Source organism: Camarhynchus parvulus, chromosome 2, assembly GCF_901933205.1.
Source record: "Camarhynchus parvulus chromosome 2, STF_HiC, whole genome shotgun sequence".
Classification (NCBI taxonomy): Eukaryota; Metazoa; Chordata; class Aves; order Passeriformes; family Thraupidae; genus Camarhynchus; species Camarhynchus parvulus.
In genome coordinates this window covers 9,460,018-9,475,670 of record NC_044572.1, presented here as the reverse complement: position 1 = coordinate 9,475,670, position 15,653 = coordinate 9,460,018, and the positions used below count along the sequence as shown (strand labels likewise).

The 15,653-nt window shown below is 36.9% G+C and overlaps 1 protein-coding gene across 2 annotated transcripts in view; it reads left to right on the top strand.

Annotated features, from left to right (window-relative positions):
- Positions 1 to 15,653, top strand: part of PTPRN2 (protein tyrosine phosphatase receptor type N2) — a 636,599-nt gene that overhangs the window by 384,804 nt on the left and 236,142 nt on the right. For both annotated transcript variants that reach the window (XM_030971071.1, XM_030971072.1), the window contains one exon: positions 15,130 to 15,194. In XM_030971071.1, coding sequence (XP_030826931.1) covers positions 15,130 to 15,194 — 65 coding nt within the window. The remainder of the gene's footprint in view (positions 1 to 15,129; positions 15,195 to 15,653) is intronic.

Below are 15,653 nucleotides of genomic sequence, written 5' to 3'. Positions count from 1 at the left end.
ATAGCTTCAGCTATGGGACTGAGGCAGACATGCTCTGATAGCTTTGGCTGCAAAATGAGAAATGTTATATATGGCTCCTACTTGTTCATTTTGCCAGGGGCTATCATTGCCATGGCAGCTCAACAGGCTGGGGCATGTGTCCAGCTGTCCCTTGTCACTGCCAGGCTCAGGGAGGGCAGAGTGTGCCAAGATGCAGCATTCCACCTTGGCAGCCCAGACACAAGCACAGATTCTGCTCTAAAGTAGTAATTTCTGTGAGAGGAGTAAAAGCTGCAACTTTTATTAGCAACATCTTAGGTTCCCCCATGTATGTGCTCTAGACTGTGCCAGGGAGCTTGACTGTGGGTCAGATGCTGATTACATGAACAGTGGGAAGAATTGTGTTCATTAGAAACAGGTACTTTAAAACAAATCTGAAGCAAAATCTAATAATGGAAGTAAAAGACAGTTATCTACTTATTTTCTTTTTACTTTTCATAAAACCACTTTCCCTGGTTCTCAAAAAAATTTTGTTTAACATATGTGCCATGTTCCTTCCCTTACTGGGAGCATCTTCACATGTGATATTATCTAGCACCCAGGTTTAAAATGAGATCAGCATCTTGAATAGGACAAGAATCTCTTGATTCTGCTACAAGTAAAAAAATATTAATCATGGTCCTTTTGAAAGTCAATATTAATTAATTAAACAGTACATGAAATTAAAAGCTGCAAGTGTGAAAAAGACTTAATGCCAAAGTCAAATCCAAAAGTTGCTTTAATTGCTTTGTGACTTGTTGAAGGCTGAAAACATGTTGTATAATATTAACTTGTCAGAAAAATAGGCTATTTAAGTATTTTAACTTAATTGTTGTTAAAAAGTAACCTCTGCCTACCTACAATTGTGGAGAAGTAGCTTCTTCTTCACAATTATAAATACAAGTAATAGTTGTAGTTTTTGTAATCTCTCTCCTCCAAAAGCCCAACATGTCATATATTTGTCTCTGAATTACTACCACGCTTGCTGATAACAAACCTAATAATAGAATAACTTGTATGTCCTTCTCAAATGCTACATTTTAGTTGGAGCAGCATTTAAATTCATTAGGGTTTCCTCAGACTTCCATTGGGTCTGCGAACTATTCAAGGTAAAGGAAGCCTTTCAAAATCCAAAATCAATACAGGCATTCTGTGGCATCAGATGGTGGGGCCTCCTTTGATGCTGCTCTGCTCTTCTCTCCCAAGTACTTCATGTTCCACACCAAAGGCAAGGCTTCACTTTGAACAACTGCAGTTCAAACTGTGCATAGAAAACATATTTAGATACTCTGAGTGCTTTCCTCTTCAGATGTATTAGGCTTTATAAAATTGCTGTTTTCCTTTGGCACTACTGCTGTTGAAATAGTTTTAAAGTGTGGCATAGTACACAGTAAAATTGCACAAGTAATAGTGTGGCAGTTTAAAAGAATGAGGTAGGTGCCATACTATGGTCTATATAATAATGGAATTATGTGTTGCAGTTATCTAATAGATGGTATATTGTAATTCCTTTTAATGAATTGTCAGCAGTGCCTGTAATTTGATTTAGATAGGCTTATATCCTTAAAGTATTCTAACTAGTAATATAATTACCACCAAGTAATACAGTGCTATATTTAAAAGTTAATTTTATATTAATTATTATTTAAGTATTAATATATTTGGATTTAATTTAAAGATTGTAATTGATTCAAGAGTATAATGCATTATTAATGTATATTATTTAATGTAATTTATAATACCAAACATCTTGTTGATATTTTTAAATAAGAAAATAGATGGGTAGATCATTATACACTGTGAAATTAGGGAAATGAAAGAGATGCATCTTCTCCCTGTTATCTGTGTTTCTCTTTCTGCCTTTATTGCATTTTGTTTCACAAGATATTGAAGATCTAATGAATATTCAAATATATGCAAGTCCTATTGCAGCAGCATACATCATACACACAAAACACATACACCTTGCATATAATTCCATCCTACATTTATCTGTGTTTACAGGACCTTGGTGTTTTTATCCATTAAAGATGAATTTTTTTAGGATTTGTGTTTCTAACTTGACCCAAAGAATTATTCAGATACAAAATTACAGAACATTTCATTAAGTTAGCCAACAAAAAGATGAGGCAACCTGTAAATTATCTTGCCTTCATCTCCTCGACCATCCTACACTTGAGAAAGAACCCTCCTTTCTCCTTCCTATCTCCTAAGGCAGCAGGACATTCAGCTTCTCATCCAACCTTTGGTGCAACTAATTGCTTGAAATTACTCATTTTTTATATTTGGCACACTGTTACCTGAAGGAGCATCAAGCCTTCCTGCAATGTGACAATGTAATATAGGGATTGCTCCTTTGCTGGGGCCCCCATTTATATTAATTCCCACAACAACCAAATCCTTTCAGCATAACCCTGGAGGTACTTGTTCCTCCTGATGATTTGTCAACTTTGTCTGTTCAGCAAATTTTATGGGGTAGGAAGTTTTTTGTACATCTTATCTATCAAAATTGATTCTTGTAGTACAGATAATTCTGCTTTTTTCTTTTTTTTTTGACCCCCAGTGGAAATACAAAAAATTTTAGCATTCAGTTAGTTTCGAAACAGGCTGCAAGTACTGAATTAAACAATTCATATATTAAAGTATTTTGTAGCATAATTGCAGTACAAAAAATACTTTAATCATTCAGAAAACAAAAATAAGATGCTGTAGTCTGTACTTAATAAAAACCATTCTCAATATTTTAAAATTAATGAAATATTTTACAACTGTCATTTTAATTCTTCTATTCTCTCACTTTGAGTTTTTCTAGGTCAATTTTATCACTCTCTGTTAGTGTTATTACTCACTACTATGTTATATTCTAGACCATCTAAAATTTAAAAAATATATGAATGGAGAAAAAATGCTGTTTTATTTTGGGGTTTTTAGGAGAAAATCCAAAATTACTTTTGCATTTGAAATTGCACTTTCAGAATCATAGGAAAACACCACTCTAAAATGTTAGAGGTTTTTGTTGTAGTCTGGGTCACTCAGCCTGTGGTTAGGAGAGATTTCCCCTTTTTTCCATTTTGATTTTCTACCCATTCATTTGATATCCCTCTTCCTTGAAAGATCACCTACCTATTTCTGTATCATGAAAATCAGTTCCTGGAGTCTTTGCATCAACCCCCAACTGCTTTTGGGGTATCATGGCTGCATGTCAAATGGATGGTGACATTGTATTTGTATATGAATTATGTCTTCCTCATAGAGGATGGAGCACTCTCTGGAAATGCCTCTATCAGCTATAAGGGAAGTAGCAAAGCAACTTTAACTAAATGCCTGATTTTCAGATATCTAAAACTACATTTGGAAACTGCCATTGAATTACAGATTTGAAAGTGTAGGGAGTGGCCAAACCTAGCCTGAAGTCCTGAGTAGTTTTTCTTTACCCCCAACCCTCTGTGTGTCCATGGCTCCCTCTCTCCTCTCCCTCGGTGTCTGTTTGCCTCGTGCTTTGGCTGAGATAAAACTCACTGTGTCCTTTAACCACCTGCCATTTATGAAGTGACATCACCCTGCTTCAAGAAGAGACCTTTCTTTTCTCAAAAAACTTTCCTTTTATTTTTTTCACTATTCACATAATGTTCCAATTCTTAATCCTTGTAGTATCTCCGGTTTTGCTGTCATAGCCTAGTTCAGCTCTGCTGTGATGACCATGAAGATTTGTATGCCCCAAATGTTAGTTGGTCTTGAATTTTCCCAAATTTTTCACTTTCTCTGCTTCACTCCAGTGCTTTTGGGTTGTGATTCATCAGCTGAGCATGTCCTAAAGTGCTTGGCTGCATAAGAACAAACTGATCGAGAAATAAAACTGCTGGATCTGACACATGATGGTACTTTTGAGAACAGCAGCCTTTCCTCATAAAAACATGTAGTACCTATTTCAAGGAAGGTTTAGTCAGTACTTCAGAAATATTGGGATGAAATAATAGTTTCTTGTGAAGATCATTGTCTTAAACGGTTTTTTTATATGTATATATTTATAATCACAGAAGAATGGAAGTCAGAAGGGACCTCTGGAAGTCATTGGGTCCAGAACCATTCTAAAGCAGTGCCAAATTTGAAATTTGTGTTCTTGAGGCCCTTCTCCACTTGAATTGTGAAAATATCAATGAATTCTACAGGTTCTCATGGCAGCCTGTCCCAGTGCTTAGTCATCACTTACTAAGAAAATATTTTTTTCCTTCTGTCAAATCAGAATTTCCTTTGTAGCAATTTGCCTCAAGTCCTTTTGGTGTGAGTCTCTGCAAAATTCTGGCTCCTTTTTATAATCCTGCCCAAGCAGCAGCCAGCAGCAGTTAAATTACCATTTAGATTTCTGTGAAGTCTTTGCTGGACAAACCCCAGGCTGAGCCTCTGCTTTAATTCATGTTTCAATCCCTTTATTGGCCCTTCTCTGGACCATCTCTGGTTTGCTGATGTCTTTATTTTGTTGGAGACACAGAACTGGCCATAACAAACCTGAAACTGTTCCATGAATCAGTCACCAGGTAAAAAGGCAGTAGCTGCAAAGCTCTGCATCTGGCTAAAAAAAAAGCAAAATGCTGGTAAAGTTCTGCAAAGATGAAGAAGGAAAAGACAGAAATGCCCTTCATTCCCAGTTTTCAGCAAAGCAACAGAAGGGCACCAAGGAAATTCAAATTATGAAACATTCTTGATGAAATATTAATAAAACCATACTATGGTCTTAATTGCTATAATTTAACACCCTGTATGGTATAAATATTTTAGAAACATGGTAAAATGGAACATTAAGAAGGGGTCAAGGGATAATAATATACATTAATCTTGATGGGTGGAGATGTATACCTCATACTTAATTTATGTTTATACTACAGTTCTGTATTCCTTTTTGAAGAATACAGCATGGAATAAGCTATGTGAATGCATCTTATACTGAGATATGCTGTGTATATGTGTGTGTGCAGATTATTGTAGGTATTTATAAAGTACAGGGCTCTGGTGTGTAATATAGATCTGTAGGGATATAGATATAGATTATATAGATATATAAAGGAATTTTAAAATACCTTCAAAACTGCATGCTCTCCTTTAGAAATCAGACATGGATCCAGCAGTCTACAAAAGCAAGAGGGTCAGGAAATATGCAAACCACTCAAGGAAGTCGTTATCTATACCACTCTTGCAATAGCCACCTTTCTTTTTCAGTAGCAAATATTTCTTTTAAGGCTATCTTCCATATATTTCCATGACGGGGAAACCCTAGAAACAAATCTGTGCTATGGCCACAGTGTCAGGGAGGAGAAATCATGGCTTTATTCACAGTCTTAGGGGTACTTTACAGCCTTCTTGGTGGGACAATGTCTGCCTGACAAACACAGCAGTCAGACAGAAGTCAGAAAATGTTTCACTGAGCTTTTAACTCTCCTATAGATTTTCACTCCATAAGAATGCTATTGTGCTAATTTTTTTTTCTGAAAATAGCATACAGAAATGGCTTGAAATTGCTGGCACTCTAATAGTGACCTGTGCCCATGTATGCATAAAGCAGATAGGCATTACATTTACATTTCTCGAAAATTGTATGCAGTAATGATTCCTATGTGTTAAATTGCATAATCCATATAAGTCTGACAGTCTTATAAAGGCTGTGGGCCAATGTCTCCTTCTGAATGTATCAGTGCCAATGAAAGGGGTTATCATACCCTTGAGAGAGGTTACTGCTGTTGTGTGTTGGCTGGTGGAACTGCTCCTGTGGTCACTCTCTAAACCATGTCAGTCAAAATTTACCAAGTAGGCTCAACTAGTTTAAATAATGGATTTTTTGCTAATGATGCACTTTTTGAAAATACAAAGGATAAGGGGCTACTCATAAGAGGGCGTAGCTGGCATTTTGATGGACAGTTTCATCAGCAGGGCAGACTCCTGATTCACAACATTAGTCCACAGCCTCTCACTGTCAATTCACCCTTCTTCTTTAGCTGGAATATTTCTGCCGTTGCTTATGATTTCTTTTTAGAAATGCAGCATGGCATAATGCTTTGCTTTTGAGATGTAGGATTCTCACACAAAGCACACAGGTCTGGGACACAGAACAGCATTTTGCCCAATGAGAAGTTTATAATTGGATTTTTAACCTGCTCAGATGGAACTGTCATCATGGGGACTTGCACAGCCCAGGCAGCCTTTTCTACCCTTTGAAGGGATGTCCTAAAAAATGTTTCCATAGAGGAAGAAAGAGGAGAGATGTTGCCAGCAGAAACTCATTGCAAGGAGCATTGGGTTAAATGTACCATAAAGGAGACACCTCTCCATCACACCGTTTACAGAATGGGAAAGCTTTGCCTTTGCTTCTCGCACTTCTGGGAGAGCTGATCAGAGTGTCCTTTCCCACCATTCCTCCTTATTTTAAACCCTGCCAATAAGTCTCTTCTGCCTCTAACAGTGAAATGGTGAAAGTGCTGCAGCTTTTAAAGGATTTATAAGACTTAGCTGAACACATCACTTCCCATGCCAAAAAATAAGAGAAAGAATGTTGTGTGGATGGAGACAGCTTTGGCATTCTGCTGTTCTCTTGCCTAATATCCATTCCTTGTTATCTCTACCTCTCTGCCACCAATTACTGTCGCCACTTGTTTGGTAGGTAGAAGCTCTTTTGCACAGGAACCACCTTTTAGTAGCATGTTTGCACAGTGCCTTTGGCACAGTGATTCTGGCCATGAAAAGCTTTGTAGGGGAGGTTGTAATAATCATAATATTTTGAGTACTGCAAAGCAGCCATCCTTCACACACTCAGATCCTTCCTGTTATATCCTTCTCCTCATTCCCATCAAATGTGCATACCTGCAGACACAGGCACATTCAAATCCTGTAAATGCATTTAGGACACAGTTATCTCTGTAGGCAAGCATTTATCTTCTTTATTTTGCACTTCACCCACCCAAGGATAAAAATAATGGATTTTTATGACATGATTAAATTTATATTCTTCAAAAAATATTTGGCTTGTATTTCTGAAATATAAGGGTTTTTCCATTCTTGCTGATTTTCAAGAATTCCTTCTAAATGTAGTTAAGTAGCCTCCAGAATTTTCATGAAAGCAGAATTATGAAAAACTGTTCTGAGAAACAATGGGCAAGTTAACATTGTCCCTATTCACTCTCATCTGAAAGCTTTATTGTGACTCTTGTTACTAGTGGCATGCTTGGTAATAAATATTTTCATTTTATTCTGAGGCACAGCAAATAGATTTTGTTAGTGAATGACCTTGTGCATTAGCAGTGCTATTCATGATTTAGTGAGCCAGTCAGTTGAAATATTGCTAATGCTTTTATGACTCAGTCTTGTTACATTTGTGCCACGAGGATGACATTAAGTGTAGTCGTAGATGAATAACAAATAACGTGTCTCGAAGTTGTGTTTTGGATCATTAAAGAAATGAACCTACAGGGTGCTGTTTTATTAACTGAGGAAATGACTGGGAAAAAAATGACAGTTCTTGAATGTGTATTTATTAAAAATAACATTTGGCATGCTGAGAATTAGTGGTAGTGTCCGTTGAATCTTTTATAAACCAGCGCAAATGCACCACAGTGTCCATCCAAAGATTTTGACAAATTTTAAGTGTAAGAATAATTAATACATTTATTACTGTTTCAGGCTGACTCAAAATGATGCAAGCTGGAGAATGATAAAAAAGTAGAGCATAACAAACATGAAGAATAATGATTAGATGCTAATATGAGTATTTTAAAATATTATGTATTTGAAAGAGGGTCAGTGTACTTTCCAGGTACACCCTAGGGGAGGCGTGGTTTGCTTCTTCAAAAATGCAGCAACTATTCTTGGATTTATTTTCCTGGGTCTGTCTGTTTCTTTTGTGTTAAAATAATGGAAACTCTAGAAAAAGTATCTTGTAGACTTCTGGAGAGATGGTTTGGTCCTTTCCTTTGCCCCAGTAACACATCATCTATTCTAAAGAAATCACAGAAGGTCAGTTAAGTTTCAGGTAACAGGGTTTCCTGAATTTCTACAAAGCTACAACCATAAGGATCAACCTCTGGATGACTTCAGTGGTTCTTTCTGCTTATTTAAAAATAAGTAATCACAAAGAGGAGATGCAATGGATATCCTGAGAGATCAAAATGAGTTACATGGAAAGAGAGACTATTCAAATAGAAGGAAAAAGCAGATTCAAAGCTAGAATATTAGCTACTCTTGAAAAGCTGAGTTACTGCTGTTATCTGCTTGATTTTTTTTGTTAGTATTTTCAGCCCAAGAAAATTAAAGCAATCTGTTGAATTCTTGACTATAAATAAAACAAGGCAGAAAGCCTGTTCCTTTATTTTGTTATTCCAAAAACTTTTCTATTTAAAAGGAAAAAAAGCTGTAGCCTTAAGCTTGTCTTATGGACTGTTGCTTTTCACAGTATGGTGAAGGTGAGGAGGCCAAGAGTGTACTGCATGGGAAGGGCCAAGAAAGGCCCAGGTGTTTTTTTTTGCCTGCCCGTCCCCTCGGACCACAAATCTTGTTTTCTGGTTTTCAAATGTGAAGGTTGGACATATGATGGTGAACTTTGACATTAAGCTAAGGGAGACTTTGAAATGGCAATTAATGGTTTATTAATAGTTTATCATTAGCAATCACCCAGAAATAACTCTGCAGAGAAGCACTGCAGTGGTAGTCACACCTTGGTCTACCTGAACCAGCTCCAGTTCCAACTCAACCCCTGCAGGTTGTTTCATCTGAATTTTCTGTTCAGAGCTGATACTTGTCAAGGAATATTTATGTGAACAAATTTTGATGTGAAAAGTGGAATGACACTTCTTTTTTTCATTTTCTGCTAACACTGGCTGAATTGGTACAACTTTTGCTATAAATAATGGATGTGTTTTAAGTATGCAAGCGAGTTGTTATACATTACATGCATTGCACTCTGTCAAGTAATGTGCAGCATTGAATTGTCACTGTTAAAATGGCCAGTAGTGTTAAAAATTGTCACTGTTAAGCACTCATTAAAATATTTTTTGTGTTTCTAAAGCATATACAACATATAACAATATATATATACATATATCTACACATGTATGCATATATACAACATATAACAAAAAATACATATCCAGAGCATGGTTATTTTTGTTATTACTCAAAACTCTTATTTTGATGGACACCAATCTGCTCATATTATTTAAAAGAATATTTTTGATAATGGGTTGCTGAAGTTCTGCCAAAAAGAAGTATTTAGGATAGATAAAGGTTTTTCATTTCTACAGTTCTAATTCATATAAACTGGGTTTGTTCGTTCTTCAGAAACAGAATCATCCTTACACCACACCTTAAAAATCTCTCTCTGTAGCCATGGCATTGTCTGTTGAAATGTTTTACTGCTGAAGTATTTTGGAAGTTGTGTACTTGTGTTTCTTACAAGGAAATGCCTGTGGAAACAAAAAAAAATAGGATTGGTTGATGCAGCAGACCTTTCCGGGCATATATATATATATATATATATATAAAATAAACTATACCTATTTCAGGATGGGATAAGTAAATCTCTGATGATATCTATTTACTTCTCTTGAAAAGGCAGGGAATTTGATTGACTTCTTAGTTGAGACAGTAAAGTTCATAGAGATGGATCCCATCACGAAGCCAAAAAAATACTCCAGAGAAATAAAAAAAACTCCTTTACTACAATTTAAAGATCAGATGTTAAAATAGCAGTGTGCTCATTTTAAAGGAAAGTCAAAGGAAGACATACAATTGAGCAGTTATTTATTGAAGAAGTGGAAATAAGTCAATACAAGCAGTCATGCAGAAAGAATGTGTTTAAAATGCATCCCTAATCTATGCAAAGACATAGATACCTGAGGTCCTGCTGTATAAAATCGTTGCTACTCTATCCTTGAATATTACCTGGCCATGGGTGTAAGAGGTAGATGGTTAGAGTGGGGAAAGTGACATTGTTTCAATGAATAACCTTAAAAAATATACAACTCTTGACAGATATTCAAGTATGGCCCCATTTCCCTCTTAGGGAAATACACAGTGTTGCTATTTCCCTGACAAAGGCATTTTGTGTGTATTTTTTGTAGAGAACTAAATACAAAGAGATAGGAAATTCCTTGATTGTGAGCATGGAGATTTAGCTGTCTTGCACCAAAATCTGTGAGAACGCAAAGGTGCACAGGGAGTGGTGAGCATGGTCTGAATTTCCATCTGCTGGTTTTATTGGCTAGAGCAGGTTGTAAAGGATGTGTGCTCTCAAAATTGCTGGAGATGCAAACAATATTTTAAATTACTCCAGGCAGCAAGGTACTGCATCTGAACAGATTGAAAGCTGAAATGTTGATATCAGAAATTAAATTAATGCACATGAGATTGAAACAATATCTAATTAAAATCGCTTGAAAAATGACTTGAAAATTGAATATGACATAGTATTTAGCAGGCTGTTGCTAGCACAGAGACGTGGCTTTGACTTTTCTGCAACCATTTCCATTCCAGGCCGGGCTGCCAGTTAAATAGAAATTACAAATGAAGCAGCTATCTCGTGCCATCACCCTGTAAAGATTGGAGGACAAAATACCTCCTGCTGCAGCTTGTGTACTAGTTCCTGAATAATTGCATTGTAAAACAGGCACCTTTCTTCTCATTTTATCTGGCCACTTGATTTGGTCATTCTTGTTCTGAGCTGATGTAATTTGAATATTCCATGTTGTGCTTTTGACTTGCTGTGTAGATGCATGGCACAGTGGGTGGCCCTGCCAAAGACAAAGGCAGTCTCTCTGAACCATGCTATGAAGAAGCTTTCCAAATATTCAAGGGTTTCTTGTAGGGGAGGAGAAAGAAAAGTCCAACTTTATGTAAATAAATGTAACATTTGCTTGTCTTAGAGATACTTGTTAAAAAGCTAAAAACTGTAATAAGCACCATCTCTCTGGAATTCCCTTCCTCTTTTCCTCAGAGAGGAAAATAAATGAAATTCTTCTAAATGTGGCTGGCTCTTTGAAAGGAACTTTGCAAGAAGCTCATGGGAAGAAAACAGTGGTTATAGAATTCATTTGACAGCCTACAGTAAATCTGAATTAGTTGCCCTCAGTTTATTGACTGGAGGACCAGTCAATATAGTTAGTGAGTCTAGAGCATGAATTGGCTCATTCTAAAATGGGCAGATGATAGAGGACAGGGGAATCATATGCCCATAAGTCCTTTTTACCCTATATTCAATTAAATACAAAACACACTCAAAGTCAGATACACACCAAAAATCAAGTTTTCCTTGTGAGTGATGCCATCTGCCCAGAAACATTTTTCATATTTAGGGGTGGTTTCTTCTTTGGGGCAGGTAAATCCTGCAACAGCCTGGTAGACAAACTGGGGAGGCTTCCTGCTGAAACCCTACTGAACCTGGTTCCCTTTCCCCCACTCGTGCCAGTCTGTGGTCCCATGAGTCAGCTGGAGGGTGCAGCTGTGCTTGGCAGCCTGCTTGATAAAAAAACCTCCTTCCAGAAGTGCAGTAATGAGACTGGAGCTCTGCTCAGAGCCCTCCATAACTTGCTCCTTCTAATAACTGATGGGCTCTGAGGTTAAACCTGCCAAACCTACGCACTCAAATTCCTGACTGTGCCACTGACAGATAACTTTGCTAAAGAAATAAACGTTTGCCCTCAGAAAACACATCAGACCTCCCTCAGGTTGGTGAAGACTGAGCAGTGACAATCCTTACCCTTAAACACTCAGTGACACCCTCATCATGCTCTCTAATAGAGCAAAGCCATTAAGTTGTCCCCATTGTAATTTAGATCACAGAAGAGACTTCCACAGATTCTTTCAGGTTAAAATAACTGGTATACAGAGAGTAGGCAAAATTATTCCGCTGTAGCTACGTGCTTAATTATATGGAATACTGCATAAATTGTCAAGTGCAAAGAATTATTCTGATAAATTGAAATACTAATTAAATAGGCTATTGCAGAATTTTGAGAACATTATAGGGCTCCGCTTCTTCAGGTAATTTGCATATCCTTCATCTAGTGAATTTAATTTAAAGGCCTCTGTTTTTGTGTGTTTGGAAGCTGTTTTTGTTTCAATGGAAGATTAAAAAATGGATTTTTTGTGTTGCTAACTGGTTTGAGGGGGATTTGCTTGGGGTATTTTTTCTTTTTCTTTTTTTTTTCTTAATATGAATAGCTGTTTTTATTATGCCTCTTTGCTGATGAGTTTGTCAGTTCTACATTAGTATTATAGGACTTTAAATTGTGACCATAAAAAATAACTGATGAAATGTCCAATATACCATGTTACCCAGAACTGTAATTTCGACTTTCAATAATTTCAGTCGCAATAAAATTTGCAACTGAAACATCAGCTGCTGTATACTGGTATTTGAATAAAAGCTAGCAGTTAGTACACTCAAATATTTTCAAAAATTTGGGCCAATTTTCAGAGAATCAGTAGCTTGTTCTTGATATCTGAATACATTTTCCCACCACTTCTTCCACCACTATCTGTATTGACTATGTCTTAAGTTCTCCATTATAGTCCTGCATAGAAAAGGTTAAGTGCTTGTATTCACCATTCCACAGCTGGAAGCAGCTGCTTGATACGTGGTTGCTGCTTCAGCTTCAGCACCATTTTTGACAGAATTTCTTGACCTTCCTGGGCAGCTTGTGGAGTTCAAGGTTAGCTAAAATCCTCTGCTGTACACGCCTGAGACTGTCGGCCGTGTCTCTCTCCACAGTCTGACAGAGGCTGGGCTTGACCATTTTCCGGTTATGATTTAATCAATAGCACCTCGTGCCTTCCATGCCTCCTAATTTTGGCAGGGTTTCTGTTAGCATGGCTGTCAGACCTGTCCTTTGTGTTTCAGCCAATATCAAGGGGGAAAGCAGGGCTATTAAATAAACCTTTTTTGTTGTTGTTTTTTAATATAAAAGCTTCAATAATTAATGTCTGCAGGAAACCAGTGAAAAGGAGGTCAAATCTGTAATAGTAATTATAAAATTCAGCGATTCAGCAAACCCAATATTTTCTATTAACTGTTCATGTGGTAAGAAATTACACAGTGGGATTTAAGCTTTGTTGTTTACTTATAGCCATTTATTTTGCAGCCACTCTGCTGTGCAGTTTTCTTTACCCTAAGCTGCCAAAGAATCCTTTGTTGGACCATTCAGTTTCTGTGAAGGAGGCTGTGGAACTTTCTCATTTTATAAATCTTCAATTTTTGCACTTGATAGAAATCTGCCTTTAATGTGTTTTCTGGGTGCAAGATGGTAAATATGGTAGCATGGCATATCTTTTCAAAGATTTACTTATTTTTTTGGAAAATGGTTCTGCAGAAGATAAACAACACTGCAAAATGTGGTCTCAAATTTCATGTTTCTGTCAACTTGCCTTCCCATGGTCCCTTTGGCTCTGTGTGGAATAAATATGTTTGTGAATGTCTAAAGCATGGCAGAGGTGTTAAGTATTTGAGTATTGTATGCAGGTTTTAGGTTGTCATTCAGCAAAACATGCATTTAAGCTTTCTCAGCTCGGGACTCTAGGTTCCTCTCTGCTTAATCAGCATATTAAAAAGATGCAAAAATAAAAGTGTCTGTGTCTAAAATGTGCACAGAGATTTCTTCTTTGTTTGAATTGAGGGCAATATTCACCCCTTGCAGAAGGCAGTCAGAAAAGTTTTTCTGTGTTAGAATTGCTAGAGGTGTAACTTCATGAGTCTTTGCATGTAAAAACTCTCACAAAAATCTTTCCATAAGTGGTGAGATGGAGCCTAATGATCTGACTTACCTCTGGAATAAATGTGACTCATTTGTGTTGCACTTTGGACAAGCTCAATAAAGTATCAGCTCAGAATAATCTTCCAAGAAATGTCTGCTGAAATCTGAGCTGTTTTAAATGTTTCAAATGGCAACAATTAAAGGGAATTTTTCACAAATAAAAAGAAAGAGTTAATTCCCTTAAGTATCTTCATGTAAATTTACAGTGTGCAGTATGTTCCTAGCACTTCTTGACTTTTCTCATTGGAAGGTTTGCTTCAGGCAACCAAAATTGAGAAGCTGCCTCTATCAAATTTTGTTCATAATCAAAGAAGAGGTAGGTGCCTGCAGATATGTGTAAGATGTGTGGGGTGACTCACCACATTAAATGTGCATCCCTTTCCAAAGACAGCAGAGAGAACCCAGATGACTCACTTGGATTACAGGCAGCTAAAGGAAGGGAGAGGTTAACAAGGCTGCAAGGCTTCATTGCTACTCATAAATAAATCAAGCCAGGTGCCTGGGTTTTGGCCACAAGTCCAACTGACAGAATTTGCATCTAGAAGGTTAAAATCTCCCCATCCAGAATGGGATGGCAGTACCCATACACCCAGCTAGGAATAATCTCATTCTTGTGCTGTTCCCAGAAATGTGGTTGAACACTGTTTTTTGAGGCTGCTGACAGTCACAGGCCAAAACATATCAGACCATAGATTTAAGAGAATGAGTTATTGTACAGCAGTGCTCAAGCCCATGCCCTGAGCTTGTTTGGGTTGCAAATAACATTGTAGTCTTAGTGATTGTTACCTTTATTTAACTGCTTTATGCTGGGTTGCTTTATTTTAGTTTTTAATGCTTTTAGTGATATAGATGCTGATAAAGAGAAAAACCTAAAAAAATTTGCATTGCATCCTGGTGGTGTGAAATAAATTCTTTATTTTACCTGTGAGATAAGAGTCTGTGCCTGTTGTGAAAAGTGCTACACAGTGACAGTGCTGTTCTCATGGTAAATTACTGCTCTGCTCTTCAATGCAAGCAAGTGGGAAGTATCCTCAGAAAAGAACTTTCCAAACAAATTGTTTATCTGTGTTAAATGTGTGTAATATTGTGGAAAATAGAATTAGCTTGGCTTTCTTTTTCACATAATAATGAGCAATTAATAGCATAAATATGCATTCAAAAAAACTGAATAGCAGAGCTATCAGGGAAAGATATTCCATAGATGGAATAGGTGGCAACTGTCGTGAATATATTGATGAAGCAAAGAAGGTTGGTTGGAAATGCTGTAAAATCATACATATTCCAGCTGTCCTTTAACTCTCTCAATCTTCATTTTTCCTTACAGCCCTAAACAAAGAGAGGCTTGAAAAAACAACTGGACTGAAGATTCTGCAGACTGGTGTGGGGGAGGTAAGTGGCTTTCGGGCATTTTACATTCTCAAAAATATTTTCGTTATTGGGATTTTTAAAGAAATTCTGGAGCTCATGAATGTTTGTGAGCTACCAGTCTCATGGTGCTAAGGGCCTTTTTATGATACAGTTGCATCTGTCAAAATACAATCTGCTGCACAAATAGCACTGTATCCCACAGAGAAAAAAAATACCATCCTTATGAGGAAAGTGCAGCCAGCTTTAAGAAATGCAGTTTTTGCTTTGTTGTATCACAGGAAAAAAATCCCCAAAGATGAGCACAGTGACTGAAGTCGTCATATTATTCCCCTTGGTTTTGATGGAGTGCTATCTCATCTAGAACAGTGGAAGTTTAAATTTGGGATAAAGAATCTTTAGATATTAGAGAGAATCTCACATCTGAATGTCTCACTTATTTTGGATGTAACTTGAAACATAAATAAAACATGTGTCTGTTAT